We start from the raw sequence: 26643 nt of genomic DNA on the forward strand, positions 1-26643 counted from the left end.
TGCCCGGACTTTGGACTGACTCTTGACCACTCTGCTGTGTTGCTGCCTCCCTGGTTCCTGGACTGTGTCAGCTTTCCCGCCTGTCTGGTTGGTGGCCGTTCACCCCGCTGGTTTCGGAAGTCCTGGTGGCCGCCTGCACCTGGGGGCTCAACTCCCGGGGAATGGCGGTCGCTTCCCAGGTGAAGCTAGGGGCTGTCTGGCTGCCTGACTGAGTGCGGTGCTGCTCCATCTTCGCCGTGCTCAGCCAGGGCACAAGGGCTCACTTTCCCAGACGTAACAGACAGTCCCATCAATGCTCCTACTAGCTAATGAAGAGAACACTCCCTCTTCCCCGACATGCACAGCCATCTGGGGATCATTTAACCAAGTCACAGAGGAAAATCTTGAAAATATCCTGAAAGGTCTACGGCCTACAACCTGCCCTCTTGATCCCTGCCCAGTAAAGATTGCACAACGAGCAACCACAGGCCTCATGAAGGGGGTATTAAAATTGTTAACTCCTCTGTTATGGAAGGGCATCTGCGAACAACACTAAAAAGAGCTGTGGTGTGCCCCCCTACTGAAAATGAGCTCACTGGACTAGGACAAACTCGAAAACTACCGACCAGCCTCTAACATTCTTTCCTTGCAAAACATATAGAAAGGATAGTCTGCAATCAACCCAACGACTGGCTAATTGAAAGTAATTGGTTAGATCTATGTCAATCTAGCTTCAGACCTGGGTATGGAACAGAGACAGTTCTTGTGTCTTTTCTTGATCTGCACAGAAATCGTGACAGGTGTTCTTCCTCAATACTAGTGCTGCTCGATTTCTCGGCAGCCTTCGACACCATGGATCATATGCTTACAAGACTGGCAGAAATAGTTATCAGTGGCACAGTATTTACTTGGTTCTAGTCTTATCTGTCAGATAGACAGCAGTCAATTCTGTTTAGCAACAGCACATTACCTTGGGCACTGGACTGTAGGGTGCCACAGGGTTCCATACTGTCTCCCGTTTTGCTTCCATTATTTTTTTATTAAATTATATATATTATACAACTCATTAAGCAATAATATACAAGAAATTGGAAATGCCACATAACGAAATATTCAAAGTTATTCATAACTGAAATATATTCAACACTTTTGCCCACTATACATTTGGTAAATTAGATCCAAGAAAGGAAAAATAATAATACTTAACATTGTATCTGGAAAGTAATTAGTAGATTAATGCTACCGGGGTAGCCCACTCCAAGCTGTTTTATAGTGTAAATCTGTGTCTAGACAATAACATTAACCTCTTCTTTAGAAAACAAAAAGTCTTCTAACTGCTTGGGGGTCAAAGAATTGAAATTGTTTAGACTGAAATAATATACGGCATTTAGAAGGAAATTTAAGTACAAAATTTGCACCTGATGCCAAAGTCCTCGGGCGCAGAACCAAAAAGGCTTTACGCCTTTTCTGTGTTTCTCTAGACAAATCTGGATAAATTCTTATTTTAGATCCCAAGAATAGAGAGTCCAAATGACGAAAGGAAAGTCTCAGTACGTCATCTCGATCCATCTCTAGGGCAAAGGAAACCACAGTAGTTCTCTGAGTTACCTCTAATGAGGATTCCAAGAAAGATGTGAGGTTCATAGCATCTCCTACTTGGGTTTGAGAAGTTCCAGGCAAAGATTTTACATTACTTTGTAAATACTGCACCCAAGCAGTGGCGTACCAAGGGGGGGGGGGGGGGTACTTCCTGTTCCGGGGCAGAGGGAGCATGAACAAGAAGAGCCGGCAGGCGCGCGGCACCCCCCCCAGCGGCGTGCACCTGGGGGGTTCTTTCGCCCGGGGGATCGGGGGTTCTTTCACCGGGGGGGGGTGGGGGCGCAGCTCCCGGGGGGCGGGGCGCATCGGCGATCCGCCCCGGGTGTCAGCCCCCCTGGGAACGCCACTGCACCCAAGTTATAGGAGACAGAGAATCCCCAGCCATACCTAGTATTTCAACCAAATATTTTTTAACCATCTCTATAGGTGTAATTAAAGGTGATCTAGGAAAATTCGTCAGCCTCAAATTAAGCCTCCTAGATTGATTTTTCTAAGTATTCTAAACATTGAAAGGTAAAGTTTCTTTCTTTAAATGAGACTTGTCCCACAGATTCTACTTTTTGGATTTTCTCCTCCAAAAGTTTCAATTCAGAGGATTGTTGAGCAGTGACCTGTGCCTGGATAATGGCTGCTTCAGACAATACCCTAATTTCACTTGTGTTTTTAGTTATCAGTACTTTAAAGAAGATTGAATGTTAAATGTCAGGTCCCAGAGTGACTCCGTTGTCACTATGGCTGGTTTTGCTATAGTCCCCGAAGAAAAAATAGGAAGGGGAGCATCAATAGACTGTTTCAGAGTACTCACTATCTGCGATGGCAATGTTTGTATTGCTAGTTGTTTTTCCAGCCTGGTGCTCCTAGCCGTTTCTCCCAGCGCGGGCAAGTTCCCTCCCTGCACATTCAGGTCCCCTACATTCGGAGCCTGAGCTGCAGGACTTGACTGCATGCTGTCCCTTCCTGGCTGGGGGGGAGCTGCACGTTGGACGGGGCTCAAGGAAACCCCATCGACACTGCTGACCAGCGCTGACGCGCCGGCTCCGACAGCAGGAGAAGAGGCTTGCCTGGGTCCTGGCACTAACCCAAACTGATCCAAAGTCGTCTGGTGGTGGAGTTGGGTCCTTGTGGAGGTTGAGGGATTCTCCCGCACCTTCTCTCTCCTTTTCCCCATTGTCTGCGGGGGTCCAGAGCCTCTCCCAGCTTAATCAACCTTCTCCACACCTGTGTTAATATTAAACCACACCATCCACTGAACACTGGATGCCAGATGATCACCCACTATATCATCAAACACTCGCTCTATTTCTAAGCACAAAGTCCAGTATGGCTCCATCCCACATGTGTTCCATTACCAACTGCTGGAATTACTCTCCCTGTACAGAATCCAAGATCTTCCTACTTCTAGAAGACCCCACAATTGGAATACCCCAATCATCATCTGGTCAATTAAAATTACCTATTGGTAGTACTTCCACTTTCACAGCTACATTTTGAATGTCTTTGATTAAATCTCTGTCCATTTCTTCTGTCTGTGAAGGAGGCCTGTATATCACACCAATGTAAATAACTTTTTCCGTTCTCTGTTTTCAGGTTGGCCTCTTTACCGTGTAGATCCTGCAATTGTGTGGTTTTAATATTATCTTTAACATATAATGCAAATCTCCCTCCCTTTCTTCCTATCCTGTCTTTCTTGAACAGATGTGATTGGTGTGATATACAGGCCATACATATTCCGCGAATTAGAAAAGGAAGACGGAAGTCCAAAAGACACCCGGCCTGGTTGAAAAGTGAGGTGAAGGAAGCTATTAGGGCTAAAAGAAACGCCTTCAGAAAATGGAAGAAGGAACCGTCTGAAAATAACAAGAAACAGCATAAGGAGTGTCAAAGCAAATGCAAGGCGCAGATTAAGAAGGCCAAGAGGGAGTATGAAAAAAAGATAGCATTAGAGGCAAAAAAACATAGTAAAAATTTTTTCGGTATATTAAAAGCAGGAAGCCGGCAAAAGAATCGGTTGGGCCGCTGGATGACCGAGGGGTAAAAGGGGCGATCAAGGAAGACAAAGACGTAGCGGAGAGACTGAATGAATTCTTTGCTTCGGTCTTCACCGAGGAAGATTTGAGTGGGATACCGGTGTCGGAAATGGTATTTCAAGCGGACGAGTCGGAGAAACTTACTGACTTCACGGTAAACCTGGAGGACGTAATGGGGCAGTTCGGCAAACTGAAGAGTAGCAAATCTCCTGGACCGGATGGTATTCATCCTAGAGTACAGATAGAACTGAAAAACGAGCTTGCGGAGCTACTGCTAGTGATATGCAACTTATCCTTAAAATCGAGCATGGTACCGGAAGACTGGAGGGTGGCCAATGTAACGCCCATTTTTTAAAAAGGCTCCAGGGGAGATCCGGGAAATTATAGACCGGTGAGTCTGACGTCGGTGCTGGGGAAAATGGTAGAGGCTATTATTAAAAACAAAATTACAGAGCACATCCGAGGACATGGATTACTGAGACCAAGTCAGCATGGCTTTTGTGTGGGGAAATCTTGCCTGACCAATTTACTTCAATTCTTTGAAGGAGTGAACAAACATGTGGACAAAGGGGAGTCGGTTGATATTGTGTATCTGCATTTTCAAAAGGCGTTTGACAAGGTACCTCATGAAAGGCTACAGAGGAAATTGGAGGGTCATGGGATAGGAGGAAATGTCCTATTGTGGATTAAAAACTGGTTGAAGGATAGGAAACAGAGAGTGGGGTTAAATGGGCAGTATTCACAATGGAGAAGGGTAGTTAGTGGGGTTCCTCAGGGGTCCGTGCTAGGACTGCTGCTTTTTAATATATTTATAAATGATTTAGAGATGGGAGTAACTAGCGAGGTAATTAAATTTGCTGATGACACAAAGTTATTCAAAGTCGTTAAATTGCGACAGGATTGTGAAAAATTACAAGAGGACCTTACGAGACTGGGAGACTGAGCGGCTAAATGGCAGATGATGTTTAATGTGAGCAAGTGCAAGGTGATGCATGTGGGAAAAAAGAACCCGAATTATAGCTACGTCATGCAAGGTTCCACGTTAGGTGTTACGGACCAAGAAAGGGATCTGGGTGTCGTCGTCAATAACACACTGAAACCTTCTGCTCAGTGTGCTGCTGCGGCTAAGAAAGCGAATAGAATGTTGGGTATTATTAGGAAAGGTATGGAAAACAGGTGTGAGGATGTTATAATGCCGTTGTATCGCGCCATGGTGCGACCGCACCTTGAGTATTGTGTTCAGTTCTGGTCGCCGCATCTCAAGAAAGATATAGTAGAATTGGAAAAGGTGCAGCGAAGGGCGACTAAAATGATAGCGGGGATGGGACGACTTTCCTATGAAGAAAGACTAAGGAGGCTAGGGCTATACAGCTTGGAGAAGAGACGGCTGAGGGGAGACATGATAGAGGTATATAAAATAATGAGTGGAGTGGAACAGGTGGATGTGAAGCGTCTGTTCACGCTTTCCAAAAATACTAGGACTAGGGGGCATGCGATGAAACTACAGTGTAGTAAATTTAAAACAAATCGGAGAAAAGTTTTCTTCACCCAACGTGTAATTAAACTCTGGAATTCGTTGCCGGAGAAAGTGGTGAAGGCGGTTAGCTTAGCAGAGTTTAAAAAGGGGTTGGACGGTTTCCTAAAGGACAAGTCCATAAACCGCTACTAAACGGACTTGGAAAACTCCAAAATTCCAGGAATAACATGTATAGAATGTTTGTACGTTTGGGAAGCTTGCCAGGTGCCCTTGGCCTGGATTGGCCGCTGTCGTGGACAGGATGCTGGGCTCGATGGACCCTTGGTCTTTTCCCAGTATGGCATTACTTATGTACTAGATTATAGCCCTGTTTAACTATATCCCAGTCATGGTTCTCTGTGAACCATATCTCCGTGTCCGCCACTAAATCCAAATCAGCCTCTTTAATCACAGCCTCGATCCAAAACCTTATTTCCCATACTACGGGTACTAGTATATACTGCTTTCCAGACATTGCCCCCTTTTTCCCTTTGTGTAGAGGTATTTGATCAAAGCCCTCAGGCAAGTAAAGCATTAAATACCTCTGTACCTCTGTTTTACTTGCCTGAGGGTTTGATCACCCAGCCCCAACAATTCTAATGTAAAGCCCTCTTCAGAAGGTGAGCCAGTCTGCTGCTGAAGACACTTCTTCCCTTCTTTGATAGATGGATACATCTCTGCTCAGCAGCCTTTGGAAAAACATCCCTGTGGTCAGGAAGCCATAGTCACCTCCAGGATTTGAGTTTCTCTGCCTTGGCCTTTATCTTCGACAGGGAGAATTGATGAGAATGCCACCCACACACCTGATTGCTTCACTTTCTTTCCCAGAGTTACTTTTGATACATTGAGAGGATTACCTTGCAATATCATTTGTGCCAACATTTAGGCATTTGCATACACACACAGAGATCCAAACTACATTCTTTTTAGACACTTTCATATCTACAGTCTCCATTTGCAACTTACCCTCCACCCATAGGTGCCAGCTGTACGGGTGATGAGAACACTCATATTGAGCAAATTCCTTCATTGTACTTGGTGGGGGGGGGGGGGGGGGGTGTGGCGGTGGTAATTTTTGTTTAAAAGTTGGTGCATATGCTTTCACCCATACATTCAACCCACTTTCTCTTACCTATAGAGAAGTACAGACAGTCCGTTACTACAAATATATTGAACCCAGTTGCTTACCTTTTGCAAACACAGTCAAACATTTCACACCTATGAAGTAGTCACCTGTTCAATTCCATCCACTCAAGGGCAGGATTATCCCTTAGGCAGGCTTTTGTTAAGCTTTGTTTTTAAGATAAGTTCTGGACTGTAGTATGCAGTGTGTGAAGGACATGGGCATTTTCTGTTAGGTGTATCACAGTGTAAAGAAGGTTCAGAACCACTGTTCTAGATGTACGAATACTACACAGTAAAGAATACATTTTTCCTTTAGGAAAAGGAGCATCATTCTATTTGCCAGACAATCCCAGCAGATCTATCAACAAGCTTATGGTAGACTACAACAGAGAAATAGAAGGTAGGTCAAGCAACTCACTCAGCTCAGTCTAAACAGTCTTCTTCATTTTGACTGAAATAAATGGACAATGCCAAATGTTTCTCCAACCTGAACCTTGTCTATCTGTTAGGGGTCAGGTTCAGTTATTTTCAATGCAAGGACCAGCATAACAGCAGAGTCCTGGTTGTTGACCAAGTTAGGATATCTGCGCTTTTACTAAATAAAGTCCATCAGGTGGGCCCAGCCTTGCAGTTGCAAGTGCAACTTTGTGGTCAACTTTGTTCTTTAAATCGAAGGAATGGAGCCAGTTGCATTCAAAGACAAATCAGGTGCTTATTTGGATACTTTCTCATTCTGAAAAAGTCAAACATCTGAATCTTTGTCTCCAAAGAGAAGTTCAAAAGGAAAATCCTATCCACTGTTCTTTCCTATGTGAACAAGGGAACAGGCTGTGCTAGGTAGACCTTATGGATGCTTACACTCGCATCCAATCCATCAAAATCACAAGAAATACATTTATTTTGCCATGCATATGACCCACTGTCAATTCAGGATCCTACATTTTGGACTTTATCAGCTTCCGGGATGTTTACCAAATTCCTGATAGTCATGACAACTTACCTGGATGATTGGCTGCTTTAAGCTCCACTAGCAGACCTCCTTCAGTCTTTGGGGGTTTCTCAGATGTATCTAATCTGGTCCCAACAAAGAAGCTGTCCTTTATCTGGTCTCATCTAGATGCAGTCAGGTGAATTTTTTTTCTTCCACTAGAGAGACTACACCAGTCCATACACAAATTTCAGGCAGTCCAACCCTCTTCTTGAGTCTATAACCAGAGCCTACCCAGAAATGCTGTGTCATACAACTTCCACTGTGTATGTAGTCCTCTTTCCCTTTCAATAAGAGACAACTGCAGTTCAACCTGAGGTTTCATTGGAATCAAACTGTCTAGTGTTTCTGTTCAACCACAAGCTGCATTCCACCAGTAGATTGCAGAATCCAATCTATTTAAAGAACTCCCTTTCACACGTCAGCAACATACTTACTCACTATTGATGCTTTTAGTGACAGATAGGGAGCTCACCTTCTCTTTCCCAACATCATGTGCTCTGGTCAAGAGTGGAGAAACATTTTCCCATTAATCACCTGGAACTGAGAGCAATATTCTCCACCTTAAGTATTTGTGCACATTCATGGAATTTGAATGCTAGTGTTCTGTGTCCACAAACAAGGAAGGGTGGAGTCTTTCTTTTTTGCCCAGCTTGAGAAGTAGCAAGAATACGAGGCTTCACAATTTTCAATCACATATCCCTCCAAGTCATTTATGTCGCCAGAGAATAAAACCAATTAGTAGACTGACTTGACAGAGTTCTCCAACCTCATGGTTGGTCACTGGGCTTCATGATATGCCTAGTGCAGACGCTGCCTAGCGCGTATAGCTTTAAGAAAGTTCTGGTAGCATCCCACCGCACATGCACGAGTCCCTGAGTCTTTTTTTTTTTTCTTGCAGAGCTAGGAGGTCGCGTTTTGTTGGTCTCCCCTCAGTGGCTCTTTTGTTTTTAGAGTGCCTTCCCATGTGGGTACTTAAATTTCTTTCATTTGCCTCACATATTTTTCTTTTAGTTACCTTCCCTGTATTTTTCAGTTTGTGTGGGGTTTTTTTTTGGCCCTTATGGTTTTCTTTCTTTCTTTTTTTTTTTTTTGTGGCTCTTTAGACCCGCTTAGGCCAGAGCACCAGCCTCAATTTGAGTCTATCCCCTTTTTGAACTCGAAATTGAGGATTTTATTTTAGCCGCAATACTTTTTTTGATGTCGAAGAAGACCCCTGATGTAATCGGGTGATTGCTATCACAGACCCGCAGAATTGGTGCATTGGGTGCCTAGGACCTGACCGTGAAGCTAATTCTTGTTCTCTGTGTCTTTAGCTGCATTTGCAAACAGAGAGTGTGCCAGGTCCAGCAGGAGAAACCTTTTGGCTCTTTGAAGGCCAGTCCATTGACATCAGCACCGGAAGCATCGACCTAGATGACTGCCCAAACTTCTGCTACCATTGGGAGTGCACCAGCATCGAGGAGGCCTCATCTCCCTCGGCATTGGGCACGGTTAGTAGGCCCAGGAACCAGTCACCATCACACCCGACACTGAGGATGGGCACAGATTTGACACCATTCTCATTGGCACCGAGAGATTGCACTGCTGAGCATCAAGGGTAGTCTAAGAAGCATCAGTCCCCTTTGAAGCATGTTGTCGGGAGCTCCCGGGGCATTGGCATCACTGGCACTCGAGAAATGTCAATGCAAATTGGACCGCATCCCCTATTTAGTGGTGGTACCAATGCATCCATTTCCAGACAGCCAGGTCCCAGCTTCCATTTCGACACAGATTGTTTCCTAGTCTGTTCCTGATCTGGCTCTTCTGCTTTTGCCGATGCCTATCTTTGATGAATGGTACTGGGCCATGCTCAGGGAAGAGCTGGTGCAGATGTTCCAGCTGCATACTGCTTAGGCATTGAGGGTGCTTGCTGCAGCTGAGCCTCATCTCCTTCGTAAGGAGCAGTGTTCACCGACACCTCGCCAGTTGTCAACATCAACACATGTGGTACCACTCTTGGCATGGGGAGAGAAAGCTTCCCCATAGTCTGAGGGTAGGGCTGTACCTTGGCACCTTTTGGGGCATGGGCCAGGACCCATTGAGCTGGGGCAGGCACTGAACTGGACCATTCTTGAGAATTGGAGGAGGATCCACATTACTTCTCAGAGGAGGAGTCATATGGTATCCATTCTGACCCCTCATCTCCACTAGAGAGTTATAAATCCCCACCTGATAGTCTTTCACCGGTTTTGCAAAGGATGGCTACTGCCATCCCATTTAAGTTTGAGACAGAGGAGGAGGGGTCCAGGGCTGAAATGCTATCTATCTTTGACAATGCATCTTCTCTCAAGGAAGAGGTCACAGTTCTGCTACACTCTATACTGAAGGATGCACCGATGAAGAATTGGGAATCTCCCTTCTCAGTGCAAGTCATGCGAAGAAGGTGGATACACAATATCCATATTGAAAAGGCTCCCAGATTCAAAAGGCATAACTGCCTCATCGCTCCTTGGTAGTTAAATCCAGCCTCAAAATGGGCCATAGTTACCAGGACTCATGCCTCGGCTCCCCCAGGTAGAGGCCTGGACCCTGGACTCATTTAGGAGGAAACTTTTATCAGGCCTCGATACTCATTGCTCGTATCCAGATGTACCAGCTCTATACTTTAATCCATTTGAAGATCTAGCTCTTAGTACCCTTCACCAGTTGGTCAAAAAGCATAACAATAGCCATACTGAGTCAGACCAGTGGTGCATCTAGCCCAGTATCCTGTTTCCAACATAGGCCAATTCAGGTCACGAGTACCTGGCAGAAACCCCAAATAGTACAACATTCCATGCTTCCTCATGTCTGTCTCAATAGCAGACTATGGACTTTTCCTCCAGGAACTTGTCAAAACCTTTTTTAAACCCAGATATGCTAACTGCTGTTATCACATCCTCTTGCAGTGAGTTGCAGAGCTTAACTATTGTTTGAGTGAAAAAATATGTCCTCCTATTTGTTTTAAAAGTATTTCCATGTAACTTCAGCCCCTGGTCTTTGTACTTTTTTAAAGAGTAAAAAATTGATTGACTTCTATTCATTCTGCACCACACAGGATTTCGTAGACCTCAATCATATCTCTTCTCAGCCATCTCTTTTCCAAACTTTCTTTTTATGAGTATAAAACATATCTGGCCAGGGCCACATATGACATTTTTGATAGTGTCCAGGTTCTTTGCAATGGGTGGGGATGCATAGACTCTCATGGCTATGTCTCTGACCTGGAACCTACGGGTCAAGAGAGATTGTTGGACGTACCTTTCCAAGGTGACAATCTTTTGAGGGACAAGGTGAAGGTCACTGACCTCATTAAGCATACTGACACTAACCAGTTCCTCTCTCGGTACCCTACAGCTGCATTCTCCTGTACTAGAAAGTTCTTGAGTGGGCCTAAATGGAGGTGCTACTAATCTGAAAGCTGTAGGTTTCCACTGCCTTCCTGCACGCACCAGTGGTTTCAGCCACATCAGCCATGTACCCAAAAGCCTCAGACGGCTACTCAGTTAAAACAAAGGATGAGCTTTTGACTGGCTCCAGGAAAGCATAGCTGCAATCCAAGTAACCATTCTGGATGGTCTACCCGTTGTGGGAAGGCTGTATTTTTTCTATCAAAGGGTAGCCCCTTGTAACCTCCGACTGGTGGGTTCTTCAAATTGTCCGCCTTGATTACACACTCCGCAGAAACCACTAAATTGCTGAGCGAGAGCATCATTCAACATCTCTCAGCACAAACAGACACTTGTAGAGGAAATCTCTGCCCTTCTCCAGGTCAATGCAGTCAAACCCATTCCACCAGGGGAAGAAAGGAAGGTATTCTATTCCAGATACTTCTTGTGCCCAAGAAGATGAGGAGCTTCTGTCCCATCTTAGACCTAAGGGCCCTGAACAAATTCCTAGTCAAAGAAAAATTCAGGATGATTTTCCTGCGTACCCTTCTCCTCCTCATGTTTCAGGAAAAAGATTGGTTATGCTCTCTAAACTTAAAGGATACCTATACCCACATTTTGATGCTTCCCTATCACGGGAATTATCTCAGATTTAAAGTAGAGAAACACCAGTATCGGATTCTGCCTTTTGACCTCGGGTGAGCTTTCAGGATCTTTACAAAGTGGCTAGCAGCAGTCCCAGCATCACAATGCAGACTTGGAGTTTGATTCCCTACATAGACAATTGGATAGTCAAGAACACATCAAAGGAGGGGGGGTACAGGAGTCCATGCAGAGAACTATTCTGGTGCTGGAGCTACTGGGGTTTTTGATAAACTACCCCAATTCCCACCTATACCCAGTACAGCTATTGGAATACATAGGAGCCTTGCTCGATACAGTGCAGCTCAGGCTTTCCTGCCACAAGTGAGGGCAGATGCCTCAATTGTGTTCACCTCGCAGATCTGCAGCAGTAAGTAGGATGCAGCTTGGCAGATGCTGAGATTACTAAGACAATTGGCCTCCACAGTTCATGTCACTCCCATGGCTCACTTCATTTGAGAGGGGCCCAATGGACTCTAGCTTCCAAGTGGTCTCAGGCAGCAGGGAACCTGCTGTATGTCATCCGGGTCTCTTCAGAGCTAGTTCTTTCCCTACTCTGATGGACAGTTTGGCCGAATTTGACTGTGGGACTGCCATTTCAAATTCCATGTCCTCAGAAAGTATTGACAACAAATGCATCCAACCTTGGATGGGGAACTCATGTGAATGGGCTTCACACCCAGGGGACATGATCTGCTCAGGAGGTAGCTCTTCACATCAACATCCTGAAGCTATGCATCGAGCGGGAAGGTACCCACGCATGCTTTGTGGGATGCTGCCAGAACCTTTAGAGCTGTATGGGTTAGGCTGCATCTACGCCAGGCTCAACAGGCTCAATTGAATGATGTTACCCACATGTGAATGCTTGGTCTGCTGTAGCAGGTGTTCTCCGAGGACAGGTGAGTAACTTCATTCTCTAGTGCAGTTGATTTGGCAAAAATGATCAATGAAGTTCAGACATTATTTATTTATTTACTTCCTAAAAATCTTTACCGTGTAATCTACCATTCTTGACGTGTACAATATTTCACACGTCATAAAATATATACAATTTCAATTAAAAACATTCTTTATGTAGATTCAGTAATGTCTTTGATGACAAACTTAGATTAATCAAAATGGTATTATTGCCAGAAAAGAGAGTAGGGATGAACAATTGATAAGTGTATTTATTTAAAGCACCGATTATGAATGGACTCAGTTTTCATTGAAGTGTCAAGACTCAGCACTTAGCCGTGTTTCAGAGTGGAAACACTTGCATCAGGAGTCATTCAATCTTAATCTGTAGATATTAGAGAGCTCAAGATAAAACAGTAAATGTCACAGAGGCTGAATGTCGTATAGACACATATTGATCAAATGGTTGAGACCTGCATAGCGGAGACAGCATTGGTGGCAGAGAACAATATGAAGCGCAGGTCTCAACCATAGGAGCTGGCTCTGTGGGTGCTTGAGCACCCCCAATATTAAGAAAATTCCTTGTATGTGTTCAGGAAGGGGTTATTTCCATCGGGCTTAGCACCCCCAATAATTTTGAAAAGTTGGGTCCTATGGTCTCAACCATATATGTCTATAAATACATTTATCAACATCTGCAAACCTCGTATTGGGCTTCATTGGAAGACCAGTTGTTTGTTTCTACTCTCTTTTCTGGCATGGTTGTATATGTAGGTTTGTTTTGTGCCTCGGGGCAGTTGTAAATACAGTAGGACACAGATTATCCGAATGCCGATCATCTGGATGTCCAGTTATCTGGACTGGCATCACCCCCTCCCCCCTACTCCAGTCTCGATTTCACACAGATAGTTGAAAAATTAAAATTGCTCACCAGAAGGATGCGAAACAGGAGGTGGATAGATGGAAACCCCCGCGAAGCTCCACTGTATCGCGAGTGCCTGCATGCAATGCGTGGTCATATGTGCATGCGCATCAATATGAGGCTCGTGCTACTCAGTGGAACTTCATGGGGCCTTCTTTCTATATAGCTTCAGAAAGTATTGTATCCTTCTGTTGAGCAATTTTGATATTCCAAATTTTTTTTTCCCAGTTATCCGGTTTTATGAATATCTGGACTGTCCCCTGGATAATTGGCGTTGTATTGTACCAACTTTTATTTTTTTAATAGAGACATGAATTCCTTATGAGAAATAGCAAATTCCCCTCTGTACTGTAGGCCTGCCCCTGCTCATGCTCTCTTACCATCTAAAAGTACTGGAGAATGGCCTCTGTTCCAAAATAACATTTAAATGCCTCTCCAGATGTTTAAATTCTGGCATTTGCACAAAGGTGTTACTAAAATAAGGGCCATTTATAAGATTTTACTGACTTTAAGCAGAAATGAAAGGTAATTCTAATATATGCTATGCTTTTTGTACAGAGTGTAATCTGATTGAAGGAGAGGATCAAGTGGAAGTGAATGGGGAAATCTTTCAAAAGCCATTTGTAGAAAAACCTGTCTGTGCAGAGGACCACAATGTATATATTTATTACCCAACCTCTGCTGGAGGTGGAAGTCAGCGGCTCTTTAGGAAGGTGAGATTGCCAGTATGATGTTCAGGTTAATACTAAATGCTGGTCTACTACTTGATACTTGCATAGTGAGCACCAGAAAATAAGTTATCTCAAGTGAATTCCCCTGGGCCATATTTGGTCACATCAAAGTTACATCAAGTCCTGTTAAACCCCCCCCCCCCCCCCCCCCCCCCACAACCTATTCAGATCAAAAGGTCCTGGCAGGATCTCAGACTAGATGCATTCCTTGTTGCTCCCACACCAAAATAAACAGTGGTTTTCCCAAGTCTACATGGCTGATAATAGTTTATAGACTTTTCCTCTGGGAACTTGTCTAAACCTTTTGTAAACCTAGCTATGCTAACTGCCTTGACCACATGTTTGGCAACAAATTCCCCAGTTTAGGTATACATTGGTTGAAAACGTTATTTTTTCTGAGATTCATTTTCAGTGTACTGCCTGTAAGTTTTATAGTGTTTCCTTGTCTTAATACTGTTTGAAAGAATAAAGGGCAAATTATTCCTCGATCCCACTCAAGATTTTGCACCTGCTATTGTATCTCATTTCAACCATCTTTTATTCAAACTGAAGCACCTTAAATTGTTAATCCTTTCTTCATAAGGGAACCTTATGTTGCCTTTCTACTTTTTCTTGTCCCACTGTATCTAATTTGAGGTGAGGTCGTTAATTAAACATTAAAGTGGCAATTGTCAGTTAGATAGATGACCTACAATGAGGAAGATAGAAAAATAGCGCTCATGTTTAGAGTATTTAATTGTCTTTTTATGTATTTGTAAATCTGCTGAATTTAATAGTTCTAACATGGTTAATGAGAAAATTTAATAATGTACACTGTTGGATTTTGCTTATTCCATCTATTTGCTAAGTGCCTGGCTCTTCTAAATGGACATAGCACTTCTGAAGACTTATAACGTATCATGGTTTTGTTCTTTCAAAGTGTGGATGAAATTCTTATTGGATAGACATAAGTCATAGTCTGGAGCAGGAGTGGTTCATGATGTGATGAACAGGCTAGTAACACAATATGGTCATGATATAGACAGAACTCTTCTTTAGTGGTTTAAATACACATGTGGTGGTTTTTTTGGGTTGGTGGGTGGAGGGGTTCTTGTACATGTCCTTCTCCTTCATAATATTTTTAGCATTGCTTTATCCTGTGTTAATGGAGTATGGCTTGTTTGATCACAGAAATTCTATTTCTTTGCCTCCAGAGTGTAGGCAATATCCTTGTACTATAATCCATGTTCTTTAGAATTGCTGGCAATCATTAAGTACAGTCAAACCTGCTTAATATCATATTCAAGGGACCGTTCAAATCATGTGACATTAAGTGGAGTTGACGTTTACAGTACGCAAAAAGCAGAAAAGACGGAGCATTTATTCAACGAGTTGTATGCACTCTACATTATACAGGACATGAAAGGGAGGTAGCATTCAAATCAAATATGCTGATCAGCGGAAAAAAATTGTGATTTTGCACTGTCAATTAAGAAGTCCTGTATATCTGTCAAACTGCCAATAAAAGCACATACCGTTTCTAAAGCAGTCACAGATTAAGCAAGTGTAACAGTGGTCATTTCTTTAAAGGTTGTTTCATCCATGTCATCTTCAACACTTTCTGCATCCTCCAGAGCACAGTTGTTGTTTTTACAACAACTTGCTGTGATTTCTTCGATGGACTGGTTCTGTTGTAATGAATTCATCATCAGCTGTTAAAAATTCTTCAAAGGTTACTGAACCATCTGAAATTGCAGACCACTCCTCATCATTCAGCATGGGTAAAGGCTTATTAACGTTGATTTTGTCACCAGCATCTTCAGGTGCATGTGTTGAATCAAACTGCGCCTTGTGAACAGTTGAGGATTGTGGCCTGGCTAACTGAATTCCATGCAGCATGCATGAAGGTGATGGCAATTTTAACATCAGTGTCTGCTGATTTGCTTCTTTTCCATTGCATGTGGAATGTACCACACAATTTGCTTTCTGCATTGTTGCTTGAATGCATAGATGATACCTTGGTTACAAGGTTGAATCACACTAGTTGTGTTTGTTGGCAGAAAGACTAGCTTTGTTGCAGTTAGGTTACTGAATTCAGTGTGCGCAAGGCAATTTCCACAAACAGGACTTGCTTTTCCTTTGTTTCATTTTTTTTGTCATATGTATCCACCTGATCTTCACAGTTCTCCCGTCATCCGCGTGCGTTTGTTTTTCCTTGTAAGTCACCCTAAGGCTTTGAAACAGCGTGGATTTTGTGATTTTTCCAATAATAAACAGTGGGCACTTGTCAGTGCTGGACATGTTGCGGCAAATTGCGGCTATCAGGCGGTCTTTTGCTCTTTTTCCACAAACAGTTCTCTGTTTGAAGCAGTGTTTGGTGTGGTAACAGTTTGTAAAAGATACCAGTTTCATCCATGTTGAACACATCATCTGGTCTGTAGCCCTCCATTATTTTTGGCAAACAGGAAAGCCAGTTGTTAACTGACTCCTGCTCGACACCAGCACACTTGCCAGCAGCAACCATGAACACAATGTTATGGTGTTTTTTTTTTTTGTTTTTTTTTAAGTGTTCAAGGAATCCATTGGAACATTTCCATTTGGGAAACTCATCTCTTTAGCCAGACGTTCATAAACCTCTGTAAGCATCAGCCCACTTACTGGAAGTTGTGCAGTATGGGTCTGTTTAAACCACTTTAACAATGACTCTTCAACTTCCGAGTGCAGGCTGGTTTGCATGTTCTTAAAGCTTGCTTCTGCTAGTGACAAATGAAAATCCTTATTTTGTCCTGCTTGTTATCTAGTTTTGACAGAGTAGAAATGTCAATAGCAAACTTTTCTACAATATCTTTGCGCTTACAGTGGTTATCTAGCATTTTTATGACTTCCATTTTTGTGTTTGTCCAAATCAACATGTTTGCGCTTAGTTGCCATTTTAACGTGCATGTGTAGATGAACATGTCACTGTTAATTGGCTGTTTCAGCAGCACAGATTGTCACTTTGTGACACTAAGCAGTTAATTTTAAATCAAGTGGCTAAAATTGTTGACATTAACGAATATGTGACAAGTGACAGTAGGTGGAGTAAGTCCTTGTTACAGTGGGTGCAAATCGGGGATCAAAAAATGCAGTGACGTTATGCAGGGCGTGATACTAACCATTGTGACATTAGGCGGGTTTGACTGTATAAGTACAAATGAAGTATTTTATGGAGATTGAATGAGATATGTTACTTGCATTCATCTACTTGTGGATAATGTAGTGTTTTATCCATAGCATTTATGTTGATAGCACTAGTAATATGCTGTGTAATTCAAGACTTCTTGCCTGAATGATAAATGTAGCCTTTAAGGGTAGTCAACAGTGTGGTCAGAAGTACTATTTTGCAATTCCTCACTCCCTTTCCAATTTTAACTCAAGGCTGCTTGCAACACTGCTGTAAGTAGCATCATAGTCTGCGCAGTAGCACAAGACTATAATATCCTACAGAACCCCCCTCCAAATTGCATGACCCCCCCTCCCCCCATGAGTCATAACCGCTGGATGTACGAGCATGACTTTGTTTTTTTTTACTACTACTTAGCATTTCTATAGCGCTGCCAGGGTTACGCAGCGCTGTACAAGTTTAACATGGGGAAGGATCGTCCCTGCTCAAAAGAGCTTACAATCTAAAGGTTCTAAACCATAGAACGCTGCAAAACTCTGATGCTATCTCTGAGGAATTTTCTTTCGAGTTCATTGTCTTCTTGTAAATGCGATAATACTGTACACGAAAAAATCTAATTAAAGCTAGAGCATCAAAAAAATATTTTTTAAACGTATCCCTGGATGAGAAATTTATGAAAAAAATAAGTTATAATTCACAGAGCCAAGCGATTCCTTACATATTAAAGTTTGAAAATAGAAAAAATGGGCCTCAAATAGTCACTGGAAAGAGATTAAAGCTTAAATTTTAGAGAAAAACTAGATACTACACTTCAGAGGAGACATTTTTTTTTTTTTGGGGGGGGGGGGGGGGTCAACTTTTGGCTTCTAGCCATAGGTATGAAGTTTGAAAGATGGCATTTTATTCTTTATACAAAGTTGTAAATGTACTCAAGTTAAATTTTTTACATTTATTGTAGACTGACTCATCAGTTTAGTGGTTTGGTCCTTGTCTTTACAAGAGCAGGAAGAGCCTTTAGGTCGGGAAGACCAAACAGGAGAGAGTAGAGGTTGATGTAGGCGTTGTGACACACCAAAACTCGGACCGTGTCGGGTCCATCAATATTTGCATCAATAAAGAATTTTTGCATTACATCTCCAGTGTTCGATTCGTCCTTTTGTCAGCCTCTACTCTCTCCTGTTTGGTTCTTGTCTTTAACATGGAAGATCATAGGTTTAATACCACTTGTGCTAAACCTTTTTATTTTTAGAATATGCAACAACAAATATAGCCCAGTCAAAAATAGATGTAGAGTAGCATCTAGTTTTTTTCCTGTAAAATTTCAGGGTTTAATCTCTTTCCAGTGACTAATCAGGGTCTACTTTTTCAATTTTGAAACCTTAATATCTAAGCAACTGCTGGGCTCTGGTAATTATAGCTTACTAGTAAACAAAGGCCCTGTTTCTGAGCGCAATGAAATGGGCGCTAGCAAGGGTTTCATGGCTGCATGGCTCGTTGCTGTTTTACCTGGTTCGTGGCGTGTACCGCTGCTGTTTCCGTTGTAGCTCTCTGTGGGTGGCGGTTTTCGTGCCCCGCCCTCGACATCGTCGCGTTTTGACGCGAGGGCGGAGCAGAGCTACAGTGTGCAAATCCGGAGTTTGTGGCCTGAGTAGATCGTTGGAGGTGAGAATCTGCTCCGCCCTCAAAGTCATAACGTTTGACGCAAGGGCGGGGTCCAGAGACTGTGATTTTCATGGCTTCAGAGCTTCGAACATACGAACCTTGGCTTCAGTGACGTCAGCAGACAATAGAACGTTGAGGGTGAGTTTTATATATATAGATATTTTGAGAGAGCAGTCATCCAGGGCTATATTTGTTCCAAATGACCTTCCGTGTTAAAACCAAGCACCAATCCATTAAGCTAGTCAGATAGTGTAGAACTTTCAACTTGAGTATGTTCACAGCTTTCTATAAAGAATAAAATGCCATCTTGCAAACCTCATACTTGTGGAGCGATGCCAAAAATTGAAAAATGAAAAAAGTTTTCTTTGAAGAGTAGTGTCTAGTTTCTTCCTCTAAAATTTTAAAATTTATTCTCTTTTCAGTGACTATTTGAGGTCCACTTTTTCTATTTTCAAACCTTAATATATAAGGAACTACAGTGCTCTAGGTATTACAACTTACCTTTTCAGAAACCTTTCCTCTAGTGCTACTTTTAAAAAAAAAATTTGTTTAGGCAATGCATGATTTTTGAAAAATATCTAGTATGTAAATTTTAGTAACTCACTATGTTTTTGCAAAGAATTTTGACGTAGTCCCACACTTTTACAAGTTTTCCAAATATCTTCTCATTTTTTGTGTGCTGCAATTGGAGCATTTTTCTTCACCGGTAAAATCTAAATGGATACTTGGGGGGGGGGGGGGGGAGAAACCTACAATGGAGCACTGATATGTGGCTGTCAGGAGCAAAATTTCTAGAACGGTGTATAAATAGAGTGCTTATAAGAGAGTCAGCAATAAAGTACTGTTTCAAACCTATTGTAAAACAAATGATGTGTCATGGCCTATGGATATCCAAGAATTAAAAAGAAAACAAAGGCATAACATAAATGAACTATAAGTTAAGCTGAACATGTTATTATTTTTGAATTAATAAACATACAAAAAGTATATAACATTCAAATTACATAAGAACATAAGAGTAGCCATACTGGGTCAGACCAAAGGTCCGTCTAGCCCAGTATCCTGTTTTCCAAACAGTGGCCAAGCCAGGTCACAAGTACCTGGCAGAAACCCAAATCATAGTAACATAGCAAATGACGGCAGATAAAGACCTGAACGGTCCATCCAGTCTGCCCAACAAGATAAACTCATTTTACATGGTATGTAATACTTTAATATCTGAGTTTGATTTGTCCCTGCATTTCTCAGGGCACAGACCATAGAAGTCCGATCTGCACCGGTTTTATTCGCCAAATACCGGCGTCGCCACCCAGTGTCCGCTAAGATTCCATAGATCCATTCCTTCTAAACAGGATTCCTTTGTGTTTATCCCATTCATGTTTGAATTCCATTACTGTTTTCATCTCCACCACCTCCCGTGGGAGGGCATTTCACGTATACACCACCCTCTCCATGAAAAAATACTTCCTGACACTACTCCTGAGTCTGCCCCCCTGCAACCCCAATCCATGTCCTCCAGCTCCACCACTCCCATCTCCAGAAAAGGCTTGCATGCGGATTAATACAAACCTTTTCCGGAGACGGGAAGGCGGTAGAACTAGAGGACATGAACAGAGGCCGCAGGGGGGCAGACTCAGGAGCAATATCAGGAAGTATTTTTATGTACTTTGAAAGATGCTGATCTACATTTTGATGCAATTTTGTCTGACAAAAATAAACACATTGATTCTTTTAGACATGATATTAGAGATATTAAAAATAATAAATTCAGGAGGGATAAGGCTGATTACAAAAAAAGGTTCTACTTATTCATATTGCCAAGCTATACCTCAAACTAAACAGAAAAGCACAAGTATAGATCAGAACAGACTGTGCAGAGAGACTATTCCTGCTGCAGTAGCTGTGATCCCAGGCCCAACCTACGTTGTTTCACCAGAGGCAGGAAACACATTAGGAGCAACTCAGGAGAATCATATACTTCACCCTTGACCAGTCCAGTCTCCCCCTCTCCGGGTCCAGCACGCTGGTTTTTAGAGAAAATTTGGGACAAAGCCAAATCTGGAGACATGCCAGATATGAGAGCGTCTACCCTCCTGGAGACACCCTGGAGACATTAACCTTTTCAGAAACACAGGCAGGAGGAGAGGGTGAGCTTATCCCAGATTTGCCCAGAGTAGGTTCCCTCCATTCCAATATCAACAACATCAGAGAAAGAACAGCTGGAAAAAGATATCCCTACTTTTAACTTATCAGACACTACTCTTTCTGATATACCAGGTCTTATGTAGAGGCTTATCATTTGTTCCAACTGCAAGATATAATGCATTTCAGATAAGGATTGATCTTTTCAAGTTCACCTACAAACTACAGAGAATTTGGGCTTTTTCTAAGAACCCAGCACCACATACGGACATTGCAGTAGTCAAGAAACCCTCACAGTGGATTCCTCCAGGTCCTATGGATCCTCTGATACATACCTTTAATACACGTGTTCACCGTGAGATTTCAGTGTTGGAGAAGAACAACAAGCAACATTTCTACAACCTGTCCCATGAGGAAGATGAAGCAGTATAGTCATTGGCCAATGATCATTCCATTGTCATAAAACCAACAGATAAAGGCGGGGGTATTGTGGTGCAAAATAGAGAATATTATGTAGCCGAAATCAGAAGACAGTTGGATGACAGACAATAATATGCCCCCCTTGACTCAGATCCCACTGAACCTTTACAGAACGACATGGAAGAAGCAGTCTCATTGGCATCATCCAAAGGCTTCTTAACCAAGAAGGAGAAATATTTTTTGCTAGTAAAACATTCATAGTAACATAGTAAATGACGGCAGGTAAAGACCTGTACGGTCCATCCAGTCTGCCCAACAAGATAAACTCATTTTACATGATATGTGATACTTTATAAGTATACCCGAGTTTGATTTGTCCTTGCCTTTCTCAGGGCACAGACCGTAGAAGTCTGCCCAGTACTGTTCTTGTACTAAGTTTATTTATTTATTGCACTCGTTTCCCACATTTTCCCACCTATTTGCAGGCTCAATGTGGCTTACAAATACCTGTAATGGCACCGCCATTTCAGGGTACAGAAATACAATTGGTGTTAGAAAGATGACAAGAACAGAAATCTTAACATAACGATCTAATCAAACAGTTGTAGAAAAAAAGACATTCATAATCAGGGATGCGTGGTGGTGTGTTGTAGTTAGTTATGGATTTTTGTGGTAAGCTTTGGTGAAGAGAGAGGTTTTCAACGATTTGCGGAAGTTGGTTATTTCATTGATTGTTTTTAGGTGTTTTGGAAGTGCATTCCACAACTGCTTGCTCATGTAGGAAAAGTTCTGAAGCTAACATCGAAGCCCCTTAAAATTTACACTCCAGCCCATCCCTATCTATTCAGTCACGATCAGGGCTTAGACCATAGAAGTCTGCCAGCTCCCGTTTTGTTTCCAGTTACCGGCGTCGCCACCCAATCTCCGCTAAGATTCCATGAAACCATTTCTTTTAAACAGGATTCCTTTGTGTTTATCCCACACATGTTTGAATTCCATTACCGTTTTCATCTCCACCACCTCCCGCGGGAGGGCATTCCACATATCCACCACCCTCTCCATGAAAAAATACTTCCTGACATTAGTCCTGAGTCTGCCCCCCTTCAACCTCAATTCATGCCCTCTAGTTCTACTACCTTCCCGTCTCCGGAAAAGGTTCGTTTGCGGATTAATACTTTTCAAATATTTGAACATCTGTATCATATCACCCCTGTTTCTCCTTTCCTCCAAGGTATACATGTTCAGGTCAGCAAGTCTCTCCTTGTACGGTTTGCAACGCAAATCCCATACCAATTTTGTAGCTTTTCTTTCCACCGCTTCAAGTCTTATTACATCTTTAGCAAGATATGGCCTCCAAAACTGAACACAATACTCCAGGTGGCGCCTCACCAATGACTTGTAGAGGGGCATCAACACCTCCTTTCTTCTGCTGGTTATGCCCTTCTGTACGCAGCCTAGCATTCTTCTGGCCACGGTCGTCGCCGTAGGTGGGACTAGGACACAGGTAACCTCAGTTACCAATCAAACCAAGTCTGAAAATGCCCAGCGCAGCTCCCAGCTCACAAAGTAAACTTAGGTTCTACTACCCAGCTCAAAACAAAATTGCCCCTCCTCCAGAGCTATGAGTCACCAGATGCTATGTAACCAAAATTGATTGAATTAAGTCTCTGGCAGTGTAGATTCAACACACAGTTCTAATGAAAACAGACACCAGATTCAATGTCACCAGATTAAGTCACCGGCACTTGGCACATGTTAAAGCACAGTTCCAATGAAAACACCTTTAAGACAATTCCAACATAAAAAGATGAAATCACTAGCACAGATATTCAAAACAAAATTCTCTAAAATCCCTTTAAGGCAATACTAGCATAGATATATAAAATCACAGTGCAATATAGGCAATAGGATAGGGACAGATAAGGAACTTATAGAGGTCAGACCTCTGCAAGTGAAAGGACAGGTTTTCTTTTTTGTATTTTTGTGTTAATAGGATAGAATAAAAAGGGGGTGAAATAGAATAAATGAGTCAATTGTTCATCAGGAAGATAAATAGTGGCAACACTCCATACTACAAATCCCAGGGCACGCAGTTGCTTCCCATGTCTGTCTCAATAGCAGACTATGGACTTTTCCTCCAGGAATTTGTCCAAACCTTTTTTAAACTCATATACACTAACCGCTGTTACCACATCCTCTGGCAAAGTTCCAGAGCTTAACTATTCGTTGAGTGAAAAAATATTTCCTCCTATTTGTTTTAAAAGTATTTCCCTGTAACTTCCTCGAGTGTCCCCTAGTCTTTGTACTTTTGGAGCGAGTAAAAAATCCATTTACTTCTGCTTGTTCTACACTACTCAGGATTTTGAAGACCTCAGTCATGTTTCCCCTCCTCCGTCTCTTTTCCAAGCTGAAGAGCCCTAACCTCTTTAGCCTTTCCTCATGCGAGCGGAGTTCCATCCCCTTTATTATTTTAGTTTCTCTTCTTTGAACTTTTTCTTATTTTGCTATATCTTTTTTGAGATATGGTGACCACAACTGAATGCAGTACTTGAGGTGCAGACGTACCATGGGGCAATACAAAGGCATTATAGTATTTTCGGTCTTATTCACCATCCTTTTCCTAGTAATTCCGAGTATCCTGTTTGCTTTTTTTGGCCACTGCTTCCACACACTGAGCACAAGATTTCAGTGTATTATCTATGGTGACACTCGGTTCTTTTTCTTGAGCGCCGACCCCCCCCCCCCCCCCCCCCAAGGTGGACACTAGCATCAGGTAACTGTGATTCGTATTATTCTTTCCAGTGTGCATCACCATACATTTGTCCTCATTAAATTTCATCTGCCATTTGGATGCCTAGTCTTACAATTTCCTAAGGGCTTCTGCAATAATTCACAGTCCGCACATGTTTTCACAACCTTGAATAGTTTTGTATCATCTCACTCGTCCTGATTTCTGTATCATTTATAAATATGTTAAATAATACCGGTCCCAGTACAGGTCCCTGCAGCACTCCACTGTTCACTCTCCTCCATTGAGAGAAATGACCATTTAACCCTACCCTCTGTTTTCTCTCCAATAACCAATTCCTAATCCACACCAGAACTTTGCCTCCTGATAGCTCTCCACCATAATACCTGTAAAGTTAGCAATAGTGTGCAAGGACCCTGAACTATTCATGTCCTTGTACGTACACAATCTGATAGCCTAAGCAAGTCAGTACATATAACTCATTGCAGTTGGCCTCACCCAACTGCCATAAGGATTCGTAGTGACACACATGATACCACCATCTGCTATACAGACAATGTGTACCAGGGCATGATAGATACATCTGACATCCTTATGGTTCTGTAGCCTCATTAGTTTCCTGCTGATGTAGCAAAAACACATCCTTTCTATGCTGGGAATGGAATTGCAGTGCAAAGCACAGAAGCATGCGTTTACACTATTCTAAGATAGCCTATGTATATGAGTATGAACTTCACAAGACAACTTTGGGAAAGTACCTGACAGTCCCTGAGCAGTGCTTTGCAGCCAGTATCTGAGAAAGTACTTTCCCCTCAGCTATCAATACAATTTTATTGCCTTTGCCAGATTATTCTCCTGTACTGTAAGTGCCTTACATTTATTGTGTTATCTATGATATTCTTTCTGCCATACAATAAAATTTTCTATGTTGTATACCTGATATTGTTGGTTGTGTTTATCCCCGAACACCTCCCTTCTAAGGGTAGCCAGCTAAGTGCTACCAGGGGAGCTACCCGGCTCCCAACACTCCTATCCCATGACTCTTTGTTTTTCTTAGGAGTCTGTCATGAGGAACTTTATCAAAAGCTTTCTGAAAATCTAGATACACTACATCAACCGGTTTACCTTTATCCACATGTTTATTCACGCCTTCAAAGAAATGAAGCAAGTTGGTGAGCAAGACTTCCCTCTGCTGAACCCATACTGACTCTGTCCCATTAAACCATGTCTGTCTACATGTTCTGTAATTTTATTCTTTATAATAGTTTCCACTGTTTTGCCAGGCACTGATGTCAGGCTTACCGGGCTTAAATTTTCTGGATCACCCTAGAACCCTTTTTAAAAATCGGTGTCACCGTGGCCATCCTCCAATCTTCAGGTGCTATGGATGATTTTAACAACTAGTTACATTTTATTAACAGCAGATCAGCAATTTCATGCTTGAGTTCTTTGAGTACCCTTGGATGTATGCTATCCGGTCCAGGTGATTTACTACTCTTTAATTTGTTAGTTTGGCTTATTACATCTTCCAGGTTCACTGATATTTCTTTCAGTTCCTCTGCATCATTAGAAAATTTTATATAAACCATGCACTAAAATAAGAAAACTATAAAGAAGAATGAATGAACTTAAAAAAAATATATTTATTTGTTGCATTTGTATCCCACATTTTCCCACCTATTTGCAGGCTCAGTGTGGCTTACATTGTACTGTAGAGGCGTTCGCCAATTCTGTTAAAAACAAATACACAGTGATGTTGAGGTAGAATGAAGTTTGTGTGGGACAGACTCATAGGGAATCGTAGAGGGGGACGGGTTGTGCTGTATCCATTACGATATATACATGAGACTTACTGGATTTACAGAGGCTGCATAAATTTGGGAGAAGAGTGCTCCTCACTATATAGATAGATGTATAGATATAGATAGTGAAGAGCACTCTAATCTCAAATTTATGCAGCCTCTGTAAATCCAGTAAGTCTCATGTACAACTATAGAAACAAAAAAGGGGAGAATAAGATTTGCAGCATGGTATAGGGAAGATGGATGCAAACGCACTCCATTCTATTCTGTATTGAGGAAGGTGAAACACTAATGGGGAAGGGAAATTGGACTTGATATACCGCCTTTCTGAGGTTTTTGCAGCTACATTCAAAGCGGTTTACATATATTCAGGTACTTATTTTGTACCAGGGGCAATGGAGGGTTAAGTGACTTACCCAGAGTCACAAGGAGCTGCAGTGGGAATCGAACTCAGTTCCCCCGGATCAAAGTCCAATTGATAGGTTCTGTTTTTAGGCTCCTTGTTGTGCTTCCAAGTATGCATTTTGTACAGTATTACACATTTAATATGTTTTGTATTTTTATGGTTCTAGGTCAGTTCCACTGGACAGTTCCCATATGGAAAATTATCACCTAGGTCAATTCCCACTCAACCAATTCCCACCGCTCCAGGGAGGACAATTCCCACCCTTGACAATTAGATACCAGACCTTGTTCCATTGTATCTCCTTCGCTTTCCCCTTCCAGATATGCAGCTTGTTTTGGGAAGGGGGCAGTGCCCCCACACTCCTCAAACTACACCCATGTTACTTCACCTCTCAGACAAAACTTTCTGAATACCATACCACAGCATGCAAAAAAAAAGAAAAGAAACAAAAATCTAAATAAAGAACATAAACTATAAGCCCTGA

General features: G+C 42.3%; 1 protein-coding gene across 8 annotated transcripts in view; it reads left to right on the forward strand.

Annotated features, from left to right (window-relative positions):
* PPIP5K2 (diphosphoinositol pentakisphosphate kinase 2) overlaps positions 1–26643 on the forward strand; it is a 397208-nt gene that overhangs the window by 70273 nt on the left and 300292 nt on the right. For 6 of the 8 annotated variants that reach the window (XM_030193432.1, XM_030193434.1, XM_030193437.1 and 3 more), the window contains 2 exons: positions 6563–6646; positions 13664–13818. In XM_030193432.1, coding sequence (XP_030049292.1) covers positions 6563–6646; positions 13664–13818 — 239 coding nt within the window. The remainder of the gene's footprint in view (positions 1–6562; positions 6647–13663; positions 13819–26643) is intronic. The other 2 variants (XM_030193435.1, XM_030193440.1) reach the window with 1 other exon arrangement.

This window comes from Microcaecilia unicolor, chromosome 2, assembly GCF_901765095.1.
Source record: "Microcaecilia unicolor chromosome 2, aMicUni1.1, whole genome shotgun sequence".
NCBI lineage: Eukaryota > Metazoa > Chordata > Amphibia > Gymnophiona > Siphonopidae > Microcaecilia > Microcaecilia unicolor.